The following is a 17,329-nucleotide window of genomic DNA, read 5'->3' on the forward strand; positions in this document are numbered from 1 at the left end:
ACAACATGGAGGTCTGGAACAGTGAGAGTGCTCTTGATCTCTCCTGCTCTCTTCTGCTGCTGTTGTTTCTCTGGCCCTTCTGAGTTAGTGTTGAATGGGTGTTAGGAAGCGTTTGGTGGTTGGAGGAAGTGATTTGTATATTGTATTGTTTCCTGTAGTCAAGACCTTCACAAGCCAAACAAACCCTTCTAGGTTTTGGTTCCTGTGTAAAAGCAGCTGCTGGGGAAAGCTTTTGGAGCAAATAAACCTGGAAATCTTTGAAGGCTGCTCTTTGCAGGGTGATGGGTTACAATGAAATGGGGTTAAAGTACCTGAAACAGAAAGTGTTGGTGCTGCAGAAGCCCTAACCCTCTGTAGCAAGCCCCAGTCCTGTTGCCCTCAACTGTCACCAGATTCATGTCTGTCACCAGGGTGTACTGAACCTCCTGGTTTGCAACTAGCTCATTTGCACAGGGCTCTCCACTCAACCCAAACTCATCCTGCTGCCAACCCTGAAAGAATCCATGGAGATTGGAGATATGAATTATTTCACACACCTTCACATTGAGATGACTCTTACCTCTTTCTGGTGATACTTTATTGCTACCTTTAGCTTTGCCAAATCATGACATTTTTGGGGATCCAGCTCTTCGCTTTGATCATCTCTGTGATTGAGAATGATCTCCAATTCTCGGGAGCTCCGCGCTTGATCCAAAAGGTCCTTAGCAAAACGCTTGCACTGCTGTGAAAGCTCTTCATATTCAGCCTTGAATTCATTTTCCACTTTGCTGAGCTCCTTGAGCTCCCAGCCCAGTCGGAAAGCTGTCAGGATGGGGTCCTCACTTGATAAGGCAATCAACGAAGGGCTGGCTAAGGCTTTGTAGATGTTCAGCCTTGATCTGGAATGCCTCAGGCTGTCCACCTCTGAACTGGAGACACATTCCACACAGTTGCATCTGATCTGGTGTGGGCGTGGAATCGTTACCCGTCTTTGGACAAGCAGTTTGATGATTTCATAGTTGTTGGTGTGAGCCGCCAGCATTATTGGGGTGATGTCTGGAGTGAATTCCGAAAACTGGGTGTCCATCATCAAGGTTGGGACCTATACAAAGGGATAAACCACAGTCATATTTCATGTGGAACAGCAGAAATCAGATGTCCCTCCTTCATGCTTTTGATGTAACGCCATAACAAAACAGAGCTTTTACAACACCCTCTGTCCTTTAAGTCCCTTTGTATCCATGCACACTCACACCTCTCCTATTCTGGCAAAACTATCTTCCCCCAAATCATGCCTGTCTGCCTCCTGAGCAGGAACCTGTGACAATTCAGTTCCCAGCCTGGTGTAAAAGCCAGTCACATCCCCACCTGAATGTTTTCTACCTGTTCTGAAATGGGTGTTGTCTCACATACCAAAAGGTGGAATTTTGTATGGAAAAAGAAAGGCAAAAGACCCAGGTAATTACACAAAAAGAAAGGAAACTCTAGAAAATAGTGAACACTGAATAGACTTCAATAACTGTAATTATTTGCATGATGTATCTGCATTGGCATGCCAAGAACACGCTTGCAGATGGCCTTGCACAAACCCAACCTGCAGTTGGGCAAAGCTCTTCCTCACCTTTTGCCCACTGTTTTTATGTGAACATACCTTTCCGTGGCAGGATACATTACATAACTGCCCTTAGAATAGATCTGGTGGTTTGTTTTGTTTTTAATGGGTTTGAAAAAATCCAAATGTAAAATTAATGAGCCATAGTCCACTACAAATAAGACACTCCAGGGTGTGCATTATTCAGCTACTGTTGCACTTCTCAAAAGATGAGCTTAATGCACACCCTGTTGTGACTTATTACTATATGCAGAGTGCAAAATTAGACCAAAATGCTCTTACATCCGAAGCACGCAGTGTGTTTCCATTTGCAGCACAGGCAGCTCTCTTTGTTGTGTGTTAATCATTACTCAAGCATACTGTACTCCGTGTGCCCACCGCTCCTGCCCTGGCAGTTGGCATCCTGCTGCTAGGGGGGTGATTGCTGGGTTTGGTGAACAGTAGGCCCATTTCCCCTCCCAAATGTCAGAAGTGTTTCAGAGGAGCTATTGTCAAAGAGTCCTAATGATAGGAAACATGAGTCAGTCTATGAAAACCCAAAAGTGACAAAGTAGCAGGAAGTAACCTGCTAGAAATCCTTCTGTAGGCTGTGCCTAAGCCTGGTTATGAGACAGCGAAGCTCTAACCTCTGGATCTGAGTTCCCTGGGAGTTAAGTGCCTCTACAGCACTAAAGAGCTAAAGACTCCTGGGCTGTAGTTGATTGATAAACCTCTCCATAACCCAGATGTGACAGCAGCACACAGCGCTCTCCCAAAGGCCAGCCCCACACTGAGGCACAGGGTTATTTGCTGGACCAGGGCTCACTGGGTGGCTGGAGGTATCTTTGGGAACCCTACAGGTTTGTTACCCTGGATGTGGCACATGAGGAGTTAAATCTCTGGCAACCAACAGACACACAGGTGTAAACAGAATTTGCTAGGGAGGCTGGTCCTTACAGAGGCTGTAGGGGAGCCTACAAATACAGCTCATGGGAAGAAAAGAGAGTGATGATGAGCATTTGCTGTGGGGCATGGAGGTCTTGGTGTCTCTTAGCAAGGTTGGGTAAATGTATTTCAAGTAACAAACAGCTGAAAGTAGCTCCCTTTGTGATGTTTTTGACTTTCTTTTGCTTTGTTTGGCTTGTTTAGGTGCTTTGTTAAATGTCAAGAGAAAGGTAAAGGTTTTACCTCTCTCTTAGAAGCACTTTTTTAAAGCCCTGATGCCTGAATAGCTGCATGTGTCTTGCTTCCCCTCCTTTTCCAGTCAGTCACTGGCTGCTGTATTCAGAGCCTCTGCCTCAAAGGAAGAATGTTTCCCCCCTCTATCATCCCCATTAATGTCAAGCTTCATCTTGTTTTTCTATATGAATGTTACTGTACCCAGGGCTGTGGAAAGGATTTTCAGCTTTACCCAGGTAAGGTGTTTGTGTTGCTCAGAATATGAAATGGGCACTCACAGACAGGTAGTAATACTGCAGGTGGGGATAATGTTAATCTTGTCTGCTCCTGCCTACTCCTAAGGCTTCCTAAATCTGTACCTAGGGCTCTCAAAATGGTTGTCCCAAGGTCTGGGATCAAACTGGGGCTATCTATCAAGTGATGTTAAACCCCTTATTCTGGCTCATATCACAGGTCCTGAACTGGAGTACTGCTTTTTTGGGTTCAGGCTGTTGTGTGGAAGGCATGTTTTCCTAGGCAGCTTCCATGACTTCTAATTGAGGGATAAGAAAGGAAATGGTGGTGCAGAGACACAGAGGTTCCCTGGGGCCTGGGAGCAGATCAGTGGAAGGCCTCAATCACAGGAGCTGAAGCTTATTTCTGATTATAGCTGAGCAACAGGATACCAGACAGAACAGTGTGAACGATGGCTGCTGTGGCCTCTTTCCCATGCCTCCCTGCTCCAAAGGCCATGCATTGGCTAAAAAATCCATGTCTCATGGTCAGTACTTTTGTTGTCCCCTTGCACAGTGCTTTAGTAACCTGCATCTTAACAAAGAGTCTGGTTTTAAAGATGGGGATATGCAAAGTGAGCCTTGGCTCTGAGGGATGTGCTCTGTGTACTATCACTGGAGGGGCAGCAGAGCTGACGACAATGCGTTGTAATTGCTGATGTTCCTTCTGCACTACTCTGACAGGCTGAGTGCATGTTCAGATCAGCTGCTTCTATGTCTTGGGTTAACTTACAGTGATGGAAGCAGATGAGGAATAAATTATTCTACCCCAGGGCTCTGCTAAGCTCTACCAAGGTTATTTTCATTAAGTGACCTGAATAACGTTCTTTTCCATTAACCTCATCACCTGACACAAGCTGTTAAGCTGAGTCCTTCAGAACCTCATTGCTACTACTTGCATAGGAGCTTGTGCCTTGTCTGTATTTCACCTTGGTAATGTTCACTGAAGAAAATAACTACCATTAGCAAGTGACTGAATGCTTGCTACCATCTTTCTAGACTTAATCCTCATAAAGGTAGGCTGCCTACCACTGCTGCTTCCCTGAATGGTACTGCAGTGAGTGAACAATCTCCTTTATTTAAAAGATTGAAGGGAAAGAAACAAGCTTAAGGAATTTGAGAGGAAAATGGAGGATTAGCTCATGTAAAACAATAAGTTTTCCAGTAAATACTGCACTGCTGGTAAGAAGCTCTGGGTAGGAAGAGTAAGAAGCTCTGGGTAGGAAGAGTAAGAAGCTCTGGATAGGAAGAGTAAGAATCTCTGCTTATGTTAGTAACTAGTACAGTGTAAGAGGAGCAGAAATACAGAGCAAGAAAAACCCCATCCCAAACCTAGTACTGAAGACCCAATGGCCTTATTGTAGGTCTTTCAGGAGTTTTACTCTGGTCTTAATCTAGTCTGGTGTCTCAGGGCACCTGGAGGACATGATCTGGTTTAGTGCTGTGCAAAACCAATGCAGCTCCGGTGCTCTAAGACTACACAGCATTGTGAACAGAAGCACAGTAAATGGGGAGGTTAAGGAGATACAGCTCAGAAATATGGTCCTCAACCAAGCTAGAAGACTAATATGAATGTATCTTCTGCCTGCTTTTTACAAACCATGGAAGCTAATATCCAGGTTTAAACACCAGAAGATTTAAAAGCAAGCTACAGCCTTTCTACAGCATGCCATCTATCTGTGCATACAAAAAGGATGACTAAGTGAAAATAAGCTGTTCTCAGCAAAGGAATTTGCCAGTTAGGTGCAAAATCTTGAACTTCAAGGAGAGTGTGGCTCTGTTTAATGGCTCTTCTGGGGATGGCTTCCTGTTCCTGTCTCTTTGTATGCTTTCCTGCCATACTGATAGTCCTGATTATGGCCTGGTACCCATTCTAGGCTCCCTTCATACTCAGGTGTCTCCTCAGTGTTCACCTTTACTGGTGCTCACAGCTGCAGTCTCCCTAGAGAACAACTTGTCAGTGCTTCAGGCCTGATCTGGAAAGAGAGTGTCTAGAAAGTAAAGCAAAGACTAACCAAAGGATCTTTTACCTTCTGAAGCTGTTTATAATCTCTGTTCCTTGTGTCAGAGGCAGTTTAAATAAGTGTCCTGTCTGGCATCGAGAGTGTTCCTGCTTTTGCTTGACAATAATAAGGCTTTTACCTGTTACAGGTGGAATTACCCCATTTTCAAGCCATTTCCATTCTATAAACTAGCACCTCACCTGGACCAGTATAATAAATTGCAAGTATAACCCTAATAAACAGTACAGATATTAATCTGCATTATTTTCAGCTTGCATAACTTTGATACAACTGTGTGTTATAAAATACTTTAATTGCCAAAACAATGTTTTATTAAACAAAGCCAACTCGTGCAACCTCACTGGAAAACTTCAAATAGCATTTATAGAAGTGGAAGCCTGGGTAACTTACTGAGCAATGATTTCCCCTTTCTAGTTTGCTTTTCTGCGTGCAGCCCTATGGGGGAGGCGTGTTTGTCATCCACAAGCATGGAACGGGCACAGCCGATTTCTGTCATTCTACAAGGCTTTTGTGCTCAGTGGTCAGACGGAGCTTTAGCAGTGACTGATTTTGTTCAGAATCCTATGGTACTTTCACTGCAGCTCTATAAATAGAGCCAGAGAGATGCAGTCAGTGTTGCCAGACTACAGGTCAGCTGTGTAACCAGCAAAAGGGTCTTGAAAAACATCAGTATTGTGACTGGCGTAACCAGCTGAATGCTGCTCCTTGCCTAAGCCCATAAACAAACTCTTTCATTGACAAAGCCTCAGGGGCACTTGTTTCCTCATGTGGGACTACAGAAAAATGTTATATGCCGCTATGAATTTAAGCATTCATTTTAGTTGATGCAGTGGTGCAGGTTTCAATAACCAAGTATCTTAATCAGAGATGCCTTGAGAGACATCTTCTATCAGAGTAATGACAGTATCTGTATTAATAGTGAGGTTGTTTTTTCTCTAAAGAGCAATTCATTGACTGAAATGATGTAATTTGGTTAATGAAATATAATGAACACCGCAAATGGATAACAAAGTGATGGACTTTAAGGGCTTTTGTACTGGTTATGAACAAGTTTGTACCTCTGGCATAAAGCACAGGTGGATACAGAAGGACTTTTGGGCAAGCTCTGCTGCTGTTATTGAAGCATTCCAGTGATTTCAATACAGCTGTCCCAGAATATGCAGGTAAAGAAAAGGCTCCTTCTGCTCACTGACCTACATGCCTGTAAAGCCACATAGAGTCTCTGCCCCTAAGACTGATACTGCAGAATGAGGAACATTAATACCTTCTAGTGCCTTGTAGCAAGCAAACTTCTGATACAAGTTTACCAGATGGCACATATTAACACTGAAATGGGTATCTTTGATCAAAAAACAGCATGATGTGATGCATTCCTACTGAAATAATGTGGAAAATTAGGTCTGTGATATCTGTATAATCAAACTTTATTCTCTGCAACCAATAAACAAATGCAAAATACAGATATATCTGCTCTAGGTTCTTCAAGGTTTAATTTAGCTTCTTATCCATGTGTCTGAAAATGGAGGTAGACCCAAGGGATTGGTTTTCAGAGCTGAAATGAAACTTAGTGCATCTGACAGTGGCAGAAGTGCATCAGAGCTTGTGCTCAGCCATGTGTTTAGGAAATGCAGCACAGCCAGAAAGACTGTCAGAAGATGTCATCATTTGTGGTTGATGCTATACAATAACGTCTCTTTTGTTGGCGATTAAAACAGAGGAATCCAGAGAGAAGCCTTCAGAAGGAAAGGATTTTGTACATATGCATTTAAATGGCCTGTGGCAACTTGTTCCAGACAGAGCACTTTCTCCTCTAAGCTACTCTCCCTTTCTGATGCCAGTGGAGGAAATAAGATGAGGCACTTGAGGATGGAATGAAGAAAGAGCACAATCAGTGTGGAGTCTATTCTCCAAGTCACAGAGGGGTGCTGTTAAAGACCTGGTTTGCGTTTGAACCTCTTCTATTTGAATGAAGTGCAGTCTTGAGGTCTCCTCTGCCTTGGATTCCTGTCTTGCTCCAGCTAAGAACTACTGAACCCAGCCGGAAGAGGGACTAGCGAGTGCCTACCGCTGCCTAGAGAAGCAAAGACCAGTGCAGTACCATGCGCAATTGCACCCTCTCCTGGTTACGACTCTATAAGAGCAGTTGAGCAACTCATTGTAGTGATAACTCGCATGATGCATTGTGTTATCTGTATGATATGACCAACCATCAAATGAATCTTGGGTTTTATACACTTATGTAGCCTGGGGCTAGCTTCACTTGTCCAGTAAAACAAACAAGGGACAAAAGTTTGGGACTCTTACAAATCCAGGCACTACCTGGTGTAAGTGACATCAGAACCTGGCTCACAGCTTGTTATGGATCTGCCAGAGCCTTGTACAGAGATTCCCTGGCTGCTTGCTGGACCTATTTCCTGAGAGCCCCTGATACCATCTCAGGTCTAAGTCCAGTACTGCTGACATGAGAGTAAATCTGGTTGTCTTGTGCAGCTTGTTCATATGTGCCTGAAGCTGGGTTAGGTTTGTTTCCTCATTTGGAAATATAAAATGCTATGTCTTTATGTTTTCACCTTCAGATCATTTTAAGAGTTATTCTGTGATAGGAGCAGCTGCTTTGAGTAAAAATAAAAACTAAATCCTAAACATTTTTCATGTTTTTAAGTTTGGAAATGGATTTTAAGAGCTTAATCCAGTCCGTAACTACATTTAAGGCCTTGGAATGTCATCCAGGTTCTTAATTTTATCTGGCCTCTCTATTTTCTCTTCTTAATGGTAACAAGGACAAGATGTGCTAATACAGGCTAATAATCATGCTATCTATAGCCTTCTATGTCATCTTTGTACATAAAATGCGCCTATTTCCTGTAATTTATTACTGTGTATGGATGAGAGATGTTTCATTAAGTTTAGGTGAGGTAATATGTTGCTAAAAAGGCTTGAGAAGGGAAGGCTTTTTGCTTGGGAGAAGTGGGGTTGTGTTCCTATTCGATCACATGCCTTTAAAAAAAGAATGAGATTAAATCATAAGACAACATCACAGGGAGGAGCAAGTGGCTGCATCTGGTGCCAGCCCAGTGCTGTTTGATGCTGCACAAGCACATCCTGATGCTCACAAACCAGGAGCTGCATTTCTCCCTATTCTGACTATTGAGCTGTGCTTTTGGCATTCTGATACTAACCAAGACACTGTGGCTTCCGAAAAGATCCCTGAATCTGTAATAGCATAGAAATGACAATCTAGACAGATGGCAGGGTCTCACAGGAGAACAAAATCTGCGTGGTTGTGATCTTCCTTTATCATTACCACTCAGGCAGTGACTGTTTCTTATTTCTGATGCTAACACACACACCCCCATTGCAACCAAAAGACTGTCCATCACAGGGATAAACAAGCTATAAAGGTGCCATTCTGTTTTGCAAACCCAAGCACGGCTCTATTCAACAGCCAGATGAGGACTAGGGGCCTTCTACTAAACTATGCTGCAATTCTTTATGTATCCCAGAGCTTTGTTTTGGAGGAGCCTATAATGTATGTTTAATTTCCCCATACAAGGAAGCTTCCCTTGGAAAATGGGTTGCAACTATTTCACCAGGCAGACTCTCCTGCATATTTGTATCAGTGAATCTAGTCAGCTATGTCAAAGGCCCCTCAAGGGTTTCAGAAGTCATACAGACCAGAAGCAAAACCATGTGTTCTGTGAGGTAAGGGAGCAGCTAGTGCTGAAATGAGGGCTTATGAGCAAAGGGTGGTGGATAAACTCGGCACATGCATGGATGCTGCACAGGTAATGAAATATAGTTTTCTGAAATGTAAAACCTTCATCAACAGATCAATAGAGAGTCCAAAGCAGGCAAGTGCTAAGATCACTCCAACACATTAATACAGATAACTCCCTGGGAAGCACCTTGTGTAACAGTGCATTCCCAACTTTTCCACCTGTCTATATGTTAAATCAAAGCCATGACATGCCTGTGCATGTTAGAGTGCAGTTCTTGCCCTGATCCCATCAGCTCTCCTAGGAGCTAATAACAGACTTCATGTTGGCCTGGGAGAAGGGGCCAGTGACTTCTTTGCCACTGTCAGATGCCTGGTAGCTGGCACTGCAGCCTGCAAGCCCTAGCTCTGGTGCTACTCACTGGGTCTACACAATACATCACCAGAGCTCTTCATTTTGCCTCACACCTCCTTCTCAGGGATTTAAGATTATTCAGGGAGGAAGGCAGTGGGCAGAGAGGAAAGAAATTCCCAGTTAAATATAATCATTAACTGAAGTGATCTTTGATTTCTCTGTTGCTTAGTTTAATTAGATGGGAATCATTCCGAAGGCAGCTGCCAATGTCAAAGGCATGTTAACTGTAGCTGTGAATTATTACTGCATCAATACCAATAATGAAAAGCTTGGATGCAAGCAGAGCCATTAGGCTTTGGAGCAGTAACAACTAGTTTTCTGTTTTCAGACACAATCTTTCTTCCTTAGAGTGCCTTTCAAATATTTTTGTACTGAGAACTTGAGGCCAGTTTTTCTTAACTGCTTCTGTTCTTCAGAACCTGTTTTTCTATCTAACAAACAGGTTCAGCCTTCCCTTTTCACTGTGGACCTCTCATATTGAAATGGAAATGGCTGGTTTGAGTCACAGCAAAGGGCACAGTATCTGCACTGAGTCACACCACTCAGCCTGTTACCCTCTCTCTTAGTGCCTGACAGCAGGAATTCAGTGACAACAGGTCGTGCCTATAGAATTCCTTGATACAGATGCCCAGGTGTCAGCAACACCTTCCTGCATTAGCCAAACCTTTTAAACTCAAGGATAAACACAAATACTGCTGGCATGCAATGGTTAGCACCACAGAAGGGGTACACGGGTCTGCTTGCATTTTGGCCTTAATTTGATCACTTCCTTGTACCTTACACCTTTGTAATGCTCCCTACATTATGTATCTATTACCACCATGTAAGCAAGACTCATTTGTTCACCCTGTACACGAGTGATGCCCCCACATCCATCCTCAGCTTCTATGCTAAGAGCTAGAGCTGCAAGGCTTAACAGTTTTAGGGAAGTCCACAAGCCTCTCGTTGGGTAATGAGACAGGATGATGTTTCCCACAGCTACAACCCCTGGTCCTGCCGCAGGGCACCTCTGTACACTTGCCTGCAGATGAGACATGCCAGGGCATGAAGAACACCAACTGCTTCTAAAACTCTCCAGTTGCCTGCAGAATCTGCCTTTTATGTCATGTATCTGACAACTGATCTGTTCCTTTTGACTTAAAAAGTCCTGTCAGTGACAGCACAGGGCTGACAATGCTGATAATGAACCTGTACATCTAATAAGTATCAGCAAGTCTGTAGGAAGCAAGGGCTGTTGGTGGTAAGAGCTAAACTTTGCACTGGATTCTGCATATAAAGAACTCTATGTGAGGAGGAAAATTAAGCTAAACCGCATTGGATTAAGAAAGTTACCGGACTTGGGCAAGAATAAAATGGTTTAATGCACTTCTGAACTTCTGGTTCACAAAAGATTCCCACTAGATTGTTAAACTGTCATGTTTATACAAAGATTAAGGCAGATTTTCACTCATCAGCTCATCTTGAAAAGGATTTTTTAGGTCAAATTTGAAGTTCACTAACACTATCATGTGCAGCATCTTCCACCAGCAGGTAGCTGAGGCTTAGCAACTGAGACTGAAAACTTGCCTTTTATTCTCTACAGTTTCCTCTTCACAAACATATTCTTCTAAGGTTTATTTCTGTAAAGCTCCTGCTTTTGGAAGCCATATTGGCAGGTATCTCTTGAGATCTCATTGATCCAGGCCTCTGGTCCACCGCAACAAACCGAATCACTGAGATTCCTTTTCTTTTTACTTTCATTATTGAGGAATTGCATTTGTAGTCCCATCTGTGAACCAGATTAATTTGGAGCCATCTGCCATGAGCAAATTGCTAATTTTGGCAGATAGAGAGATGCTAGTATCATCCTTCTGTAAACATTTGATGTCAGCTCCGATTGTTGTGAAGAAAACAGCTACCCATAAAGGTGCTTATGGCTACACCATGAAGGTGCAGGAACTCAGATGACTGATCACAGCTTCTTAAAGAACAGAAAGAGGGCTCAGCATCAGCACAGACTGCGTCTGTTGTGCTGCAAACACATCCACTGTAGCAAGGCAAAAAATGATGCAAGAGGGATGTGTGCAAACTGAATGTGCTGCCCTGAGAGCTATGATCGTGTTTAGTGGAGAACCGGGACCACTTCACTGAACTCACACAAGTGCTGTGAAGAAAATGCCCCTGAAGAGCTCACCTGGAGTCAGAGGGAAAGCTTGGTCTGATTTTAGTGGTCTTCAAAATGCATGATGATGATTTTACTAATGACAAATAGAAAGACAATCAAATATGGAGGAAAATGTGAGTTTTGAGACCTATATTTCCCATTCTTCGCTGGTGCAGTTTAGGTGCAGACTCCAGCCTGGCTGAACACACAACCTGCTGTATTGATGTTTGTATAGCAAAAATAATTCTGATATGACTTCTTTTTAGGGGGGAAGGCAAATCTCAAAGTTTGAATAGGTTGGGAGACAGAAGATCTTACTAAAAACGATTTACTCAGCTGGCTTCACACTTCCATTGCCTTGCTCCTACTGTAGTAATGGACCAAAAAAAGAACTAATTTGAAGCTCCCTCTTAATTCCACCCCCATAGGACCCCATCCAGATCTTTGGTTTTGACATGTACCAGAAAGTCCCATTTTGCCCTTATATATATTGGACCTGTCCTGTGTAGAGACAACTCTGCAGTTTAACATTCCTACCCCAAAAAGATGAGCCGCCTGATTCAGTAAGTCTAAAGTTAATACTGCATCTGTGTGTGCTGAGTTCTACTATTTCTAACCCAGCCACAGTCTTTATGATAGTTATTCAGTGGTTTGTTGTCTTATTTAAGTAAGACAATACTCATCCTGTGGAACACCTGGGTGTGGATTGCCATGCTAAGCAGTCTGCAGTACACATATACTACTTTTCTGCCTCTATGCAGTACAACATCAGCCTGCTCACTGTGCCAAAAAGCAAACAATAACTATCAAAGCACCAGATTAAGCTCACTTTTCTGGAGCATACATATTCACTGAGTACAAATCTCCTCAGGAAAAGCACCACCTGCATACCCTCCAGGTGCCATGAATATTAGTTTGCTTTGTTGTTCCTCTTAATATTCATGAATAGGCTGTTTGCTTTCCAAATATCTGTCATCTATCTGGGGAAAAACAAACTATCCTATGATTTAAGTGACCAATGAGCAATACAAAGAGACTGGCCAAAGCAAACTATGATTTGAAAAAGCTTGGAGGATTAACTGGGGTAAATTACGTCACGTTTGGAAATAACAAGTGAGCTTGTAAAAATCACAGACCTATAAAAGCTCTTTTGTTACTTGATCTACTTTGAGCAGATCATTGAATTTTCCTTTATTTCCTTGAGAATTCAGCCCTCAGTGCTGGGCCAGGTCCAGACCATGTCCCACGGAGGTCAGCAAAGCTCCCACCTGCACTGTGGTGGGTGAGCAGGGCTGTCTCATCACTGCGTGCTCTGCAAGCAGGCATCTTCCATTGCACCCTGGACCACACTTGCACACTGACAGTGTAAAACAGTGAGAGTACAACTCTGAGCATGGTGTAGCACATCTGAGGAGAGGTTAGCTCTGATCTGGAGAGGAGAATGGGGCCTTTAAAGGCTGAGAGTGAAGCACACCAGCACACCTCTATGGTCTTCCCACTAGCAAAAGTAAGATGCTGGCACCATGGTGACTTTCACTGACCCCAAAATCTCCCAGAGGTGACAGTATCTTTCAAAACATCTCTAATATTATTAGCTATAGAGTTACTTTGGCTGTAACTGGTGAAGTCTCCTCCCCAGCTTTATCAAGGGACTCACAGATCAGTACACAAAAGCATGGCTGTAAAGTGTCAGGACCAAGCAGAAGATATTTGAGGAGAAAAGTTCTTAAAATAGCCGGTGAACCTTCCTTGGAGGTAAACCTATAAGGAAACGCATCTCAAGCACATCGCTGTTCAGCACACTCATCTATCATGTGCCTTTAGAGAGAGGTGGCTCATGCTCCTGGCTCTCATACGCTCCACATGTAAACAGACTAATTCCTTCCTCTCCCAAGACACCCCTGACACGCACGGCTGCAGTGCAGGAGAAGTGTGTTGTTATAGTTACTGGCTATGACTTGCCCTACCATTAGCATGTTATTTTCAGTAAATGGTGCTTAAACAGCAGTCGAGCACAGGTTTGTAGAATAACGACTGCCCAAATTCATAACAACATGACACACGCATTTCTGCCACCTATCTCTTCATCCATTTCTCCCTGTCCCTTATATTCCGATCCTCTTACATAAGGAACACAACAAAGGTCGCTTCTTACATTTACTTCTGCTCCCTGGAAAGGTCATCATACAGGGGAAAGCAGAGCTCTTCTCCTCGGGCAGCTCTCAAGTGACAGGTATAGAATACCCAGGACACATCATCTTTTAGAGACTGGGGCTGGTAAGCAAAACCGCTTTGCAGGTCAAGTCTGCATGGAGCTATGGTTTTCTACCTTGGTTTGGGTGTAGCTTTTGCTAACTAGACCCAGTTAGTGTAACCCTACGAGAGGCTGGCATAATGCAACGTGGTACATTTTCAGTCAGGATTGTGGTACGATGATAAAGTTGTAGGAATGAGCAAAGATACAAGCCCATAAAATGGATTGTGCTGAATGATGCTGCTCAGCTGCCTTTGAGATGCAAAGACAACAATTAACTGAGCTGACGTGAACAGACGCAAATAGGAACAGCTCTTCATGCCTGGCAGAGAAATGAGACTTTGGTATAGAGGCAAATAATAACCTCTCAGAGAAAGACAGCAGGAATATGGGAACTAACAGGGTTTCACAGACCCCAGACTCAGATGAATGAAGGTGATGTATTGAACGTGTAAGAACAATCAGAAGGCGCTGCTTCTGCCCCTTTGCCTGGAGTGCAGCAAAGACAGACAGACAGACAGACAGCCCCTAACTGGAAACAGGCTGCTACACGTGAGTTAAGGAGCTGCCTTCACATTGATTTGTCCAGGCAAACTGAACCTTGTGTACATTGATGAATAGATTATCCTCACCCTTATATATTAAGAAGTGGTATGACACTATCTTACAAATTCCTCAAGACAGATACAAGCTGTTCCATAAAGCATGGATTTTTGGCACTACTGAACCAAAAAAGCAGGTTTCCTATATGGTTTAGAATGTACAAGTAGCTACTTAGGACAAGACTCTGCTAATCTGATTTATCAGGAGCTTTTTGTGAAAGCAGTTAGGTATGGGATTCCCAAAGAACTCCTGAGAAAGGGTCTAGCAAAGACAGTTGCTGAATGTATATCGACACTGCTTTGGAATTAGCAGCTTCTGTTCAGAACCCCCTCCTGTATTAGCTTTGTGATTTGACAAGCTAACCGACTTTGTCCCAACTTTGCCCAACCAAGCACTTGTTTCCATTTAACATTATATCACTATATATATGTATGATTTCATATATACAATGAAATAAGTGTTAATTACCAACTGCACCAGTGACACTGCTGAAATGGAAGTCCCATCCTGCAGCCCTTTACCTGCAAACGCTTGCTGCAGTCTACTGAAGAGCCTGAACCCCAGCCAGGGAAGTTAATCCTGGTGTGTACACAGGATCTTGCATCAAGCCAGTACTAGTCTAAAACATACTGATGAAATCTGCTCTAGTAACAAACCTTGTAAATAAAGCTGAAACTGGCACTGCAGCTCTTCTCCCACACACATGTTCTCCCTCAAGTTGTAAACTGTGCAGCAGATACAAACCTAGCTACAGAGGGATGGCTGCACACTGCCAGAGAGAAAAATGAAACAGACCTACAGTGAAATGTATCATTGAGCTAAGGATGCTGGAGCTCAATTTCAGCTGCAATAAGCCAACCTTATTTCACGGCCCTCTGACTCCGTCCAGTTAAGCCAGCAAAGCTGTGAATTTCAGTGGCCACAAGTTTTGGTATTCAAGAGATCTTACAGAAATCCACATGAATCCCATCACTTTCCATGACATTTCAGGAGGAACTTGTCATTAACCTGCATTAATTACTGGCAGTTCCTCGAGGATGCTACTGGAAAAAAACTTCTTCTATTCTACTTTCTACCATGTTGGCCTATAGGATGGTCAAACTTTCTAGAAGACCAAGAAAAAACCGGCTCGTTCTCTATGTATGATCCAAATTTTGCTACTTATATTTTGTCTGACTAAAACCTAGCACTAACTTTTCAATGTTTAGGTCTGGTAGAAGAGATTCTTCCTCTCTCTTGTGCTTAAACCACATATTAGAATCCCATCGCTATAGCATGCAGAATGCTGCTGTTTCCAAGTATTAAGCTGAGCACTTTGAATGTTGTCAGGGTTGATCCTTAATTTCTGCTCTGGCTACATGAAATTACTATTTAAAGCTATATGCCAAGGGGCTTATCCATTGAAAACATTTTCTTCCATGATCGACTGATATTAATCATGTTCTTCTTTCACACACAGAGGGATGTGTTCAGGGGGGCCTCAAAATGCACTTTGATATGTAAGGATTATTCAAGTTTTGAATACTCCTTTCTAAGCAGTGAACATGCAAAAATTGTCAGGGGTCAGGAATGTACATAAGCTATTCTAGGGACTAGCAGTAAGTACCTGCAAAGGAAAAGAAGCAAAGAGAAGAAAGGGAAGTTAGGGACAGTGATGTGTGACACCTGAAGTGACAGCATTCAGACTTCATGGCTTTTCACAGAGACCCTTCTGTAAGCTACTGATGGCTTGTAGCTAAGGATCCTTTCTCCAAGTCATAGCTGTTCACTGCTCAGATATATAGCAGCTTAGCTCATGCTGTAACATTACGTACTGCATCAGCATTTCTGAACTGGAGCTCTCTGGAGATGGAGTCCAAGATGATATGTCTGTACTATGGCTAAGTAACAAAACCTAGCAGACTACTTGCTTGCTTACAGTTATTTATAAGCTTCTGAGCTTTCAGGATTTACTTGGGAAAACCAATTGCACTTAATACCAGAACAACAGCATGGCAATAGTTCATATTTATAGATTGTAATATAATTTCAGACAGCCCCAAATTCCTTTATAAAGTATGTGTCTATAAATCCACCTATAAATCAGTATGTTCACAAACACTGTAAGGCTGAAAAGAACACTCAGTGAAATTGAAAATGCTGAGTATTTAACTCAGAACATATTTGCTCAGACTGGAAAGATATCATCCATAAGGACTGCCCATGTCTAGCCAGGGCATTTAAAGCAACGAGCCTATAAGGACTTTGCTTTATGACTCCTGCACAGCAGTTCTCCGTGCAGTACCACTTCCCTAACACAGGATAATACCTTAAAACTGGACTGGAACACTCCACTAACCTGTTTTTCACCACTCGGCTTCCTGTAATTCAACAGCAGCTCCACAGCTCCCACCACCTCTTTCCGTATTGCGTACAGCAGAGCATCTCCCACGTACACACTGTGGCTCAAAAGCAGCTCCATGATCTCCAGGTTTTCATTCTCTATGGCTATTAAAAGGGCACTGCGACCAAGAGGATCCATACAGTTAATGTTGATGTTGTAGTAGATCTCTGCCTCTTGCAAGGCATGTTTCACACTGGCATAGTCCCCCTTCTCCACAGCACTGAGGTAGGCTTTCTCCTCCGCCGAGAGCTCTGCCTCTGCTCGCACTATCTGTAGTGGGATGCGGTCTCTGTACGGTGAGTAGTTTACCTTTTTGTAGTAGAGCTGGGCCATTGTTCATAGTGACCGGGCAACCTATGGGGGAAAGAAGAAGCATCCATAAGTGACAGACAAGCAACCCCGACTGTTCTTCCAGGAGACAAACTGCAAAAGGACCATCATGGTAAAAGCTTCCGATCCCTTTCTAAGCTGATTTCTTCTCGACACACTGACTGTAACACCCCCTGAGCAATCCACATTAAAAGGCCACCTGGAAAAATGAAGGTTACACTGCTGCTCACACACAGAATGGCACACGGTGCATCTCTAAACCTGGTTTAAATGCTATGCTATTGATTTATCTGATCAGAATCATGGCTTTGCTGCTTATGGATAATCATTTACAAACAGGTGGACTTCTCATCTTTGCTTCATTTCCTGCTCAGTGCCTTTTTCACATCCCTCCTTTTCACTGCTGAACCAGGTCCTCAGCATCTCTGAGCTGTCAGTGAT

The 17,329-nt window shown here is 43.2% G+C and overlaps 1 protein-coding gene across 1 annotated transcript in view; it reads right to left on the reverse strand.

Moving 5' to 3' along the window:
* The window catches only part of TRPC5 (transient receptor potential cation channel subfamily C member 5), a 62,777-nt gene extending 45,886 nt beyond the window's left edge, over positions 1–16,891 (reverse strand). The window contains exons 1-2 of the mRNA XM_005144845.3: positions 16,514–16,891; positions 560–1,081 (exon numbers count right to left, since the gene is read on the reverse strand). Of these exons, the coding sequence (XP_005144902.1) occupies positions 560–1,081; positions 16,514–16,891 (900 nt within the window). The remainder of the gene's footprint in view (positions 1–559; positions 1,082–16,513) is intronic.
* Between the last annotated feature and the right edge of the window lie 438 nt (positions 16,892–17,329).

Source organism: Melopsittacus undulatus, chromosome 6 (assembly GCF_012275295.1).
Source record: "Melopsittacus undulatus isolate bMelUnd1 chromosome 6, bMelUnd1.mat.Z, whole genome shotgun sequence".
Taxonomy (NCBI): domain Eukaryota; kingdom Metazoa; phylum Chordata; class Aves; order Psittaciformes; family Psittaculidae; genus Melopsittacus; species Melopsittacus undulatus.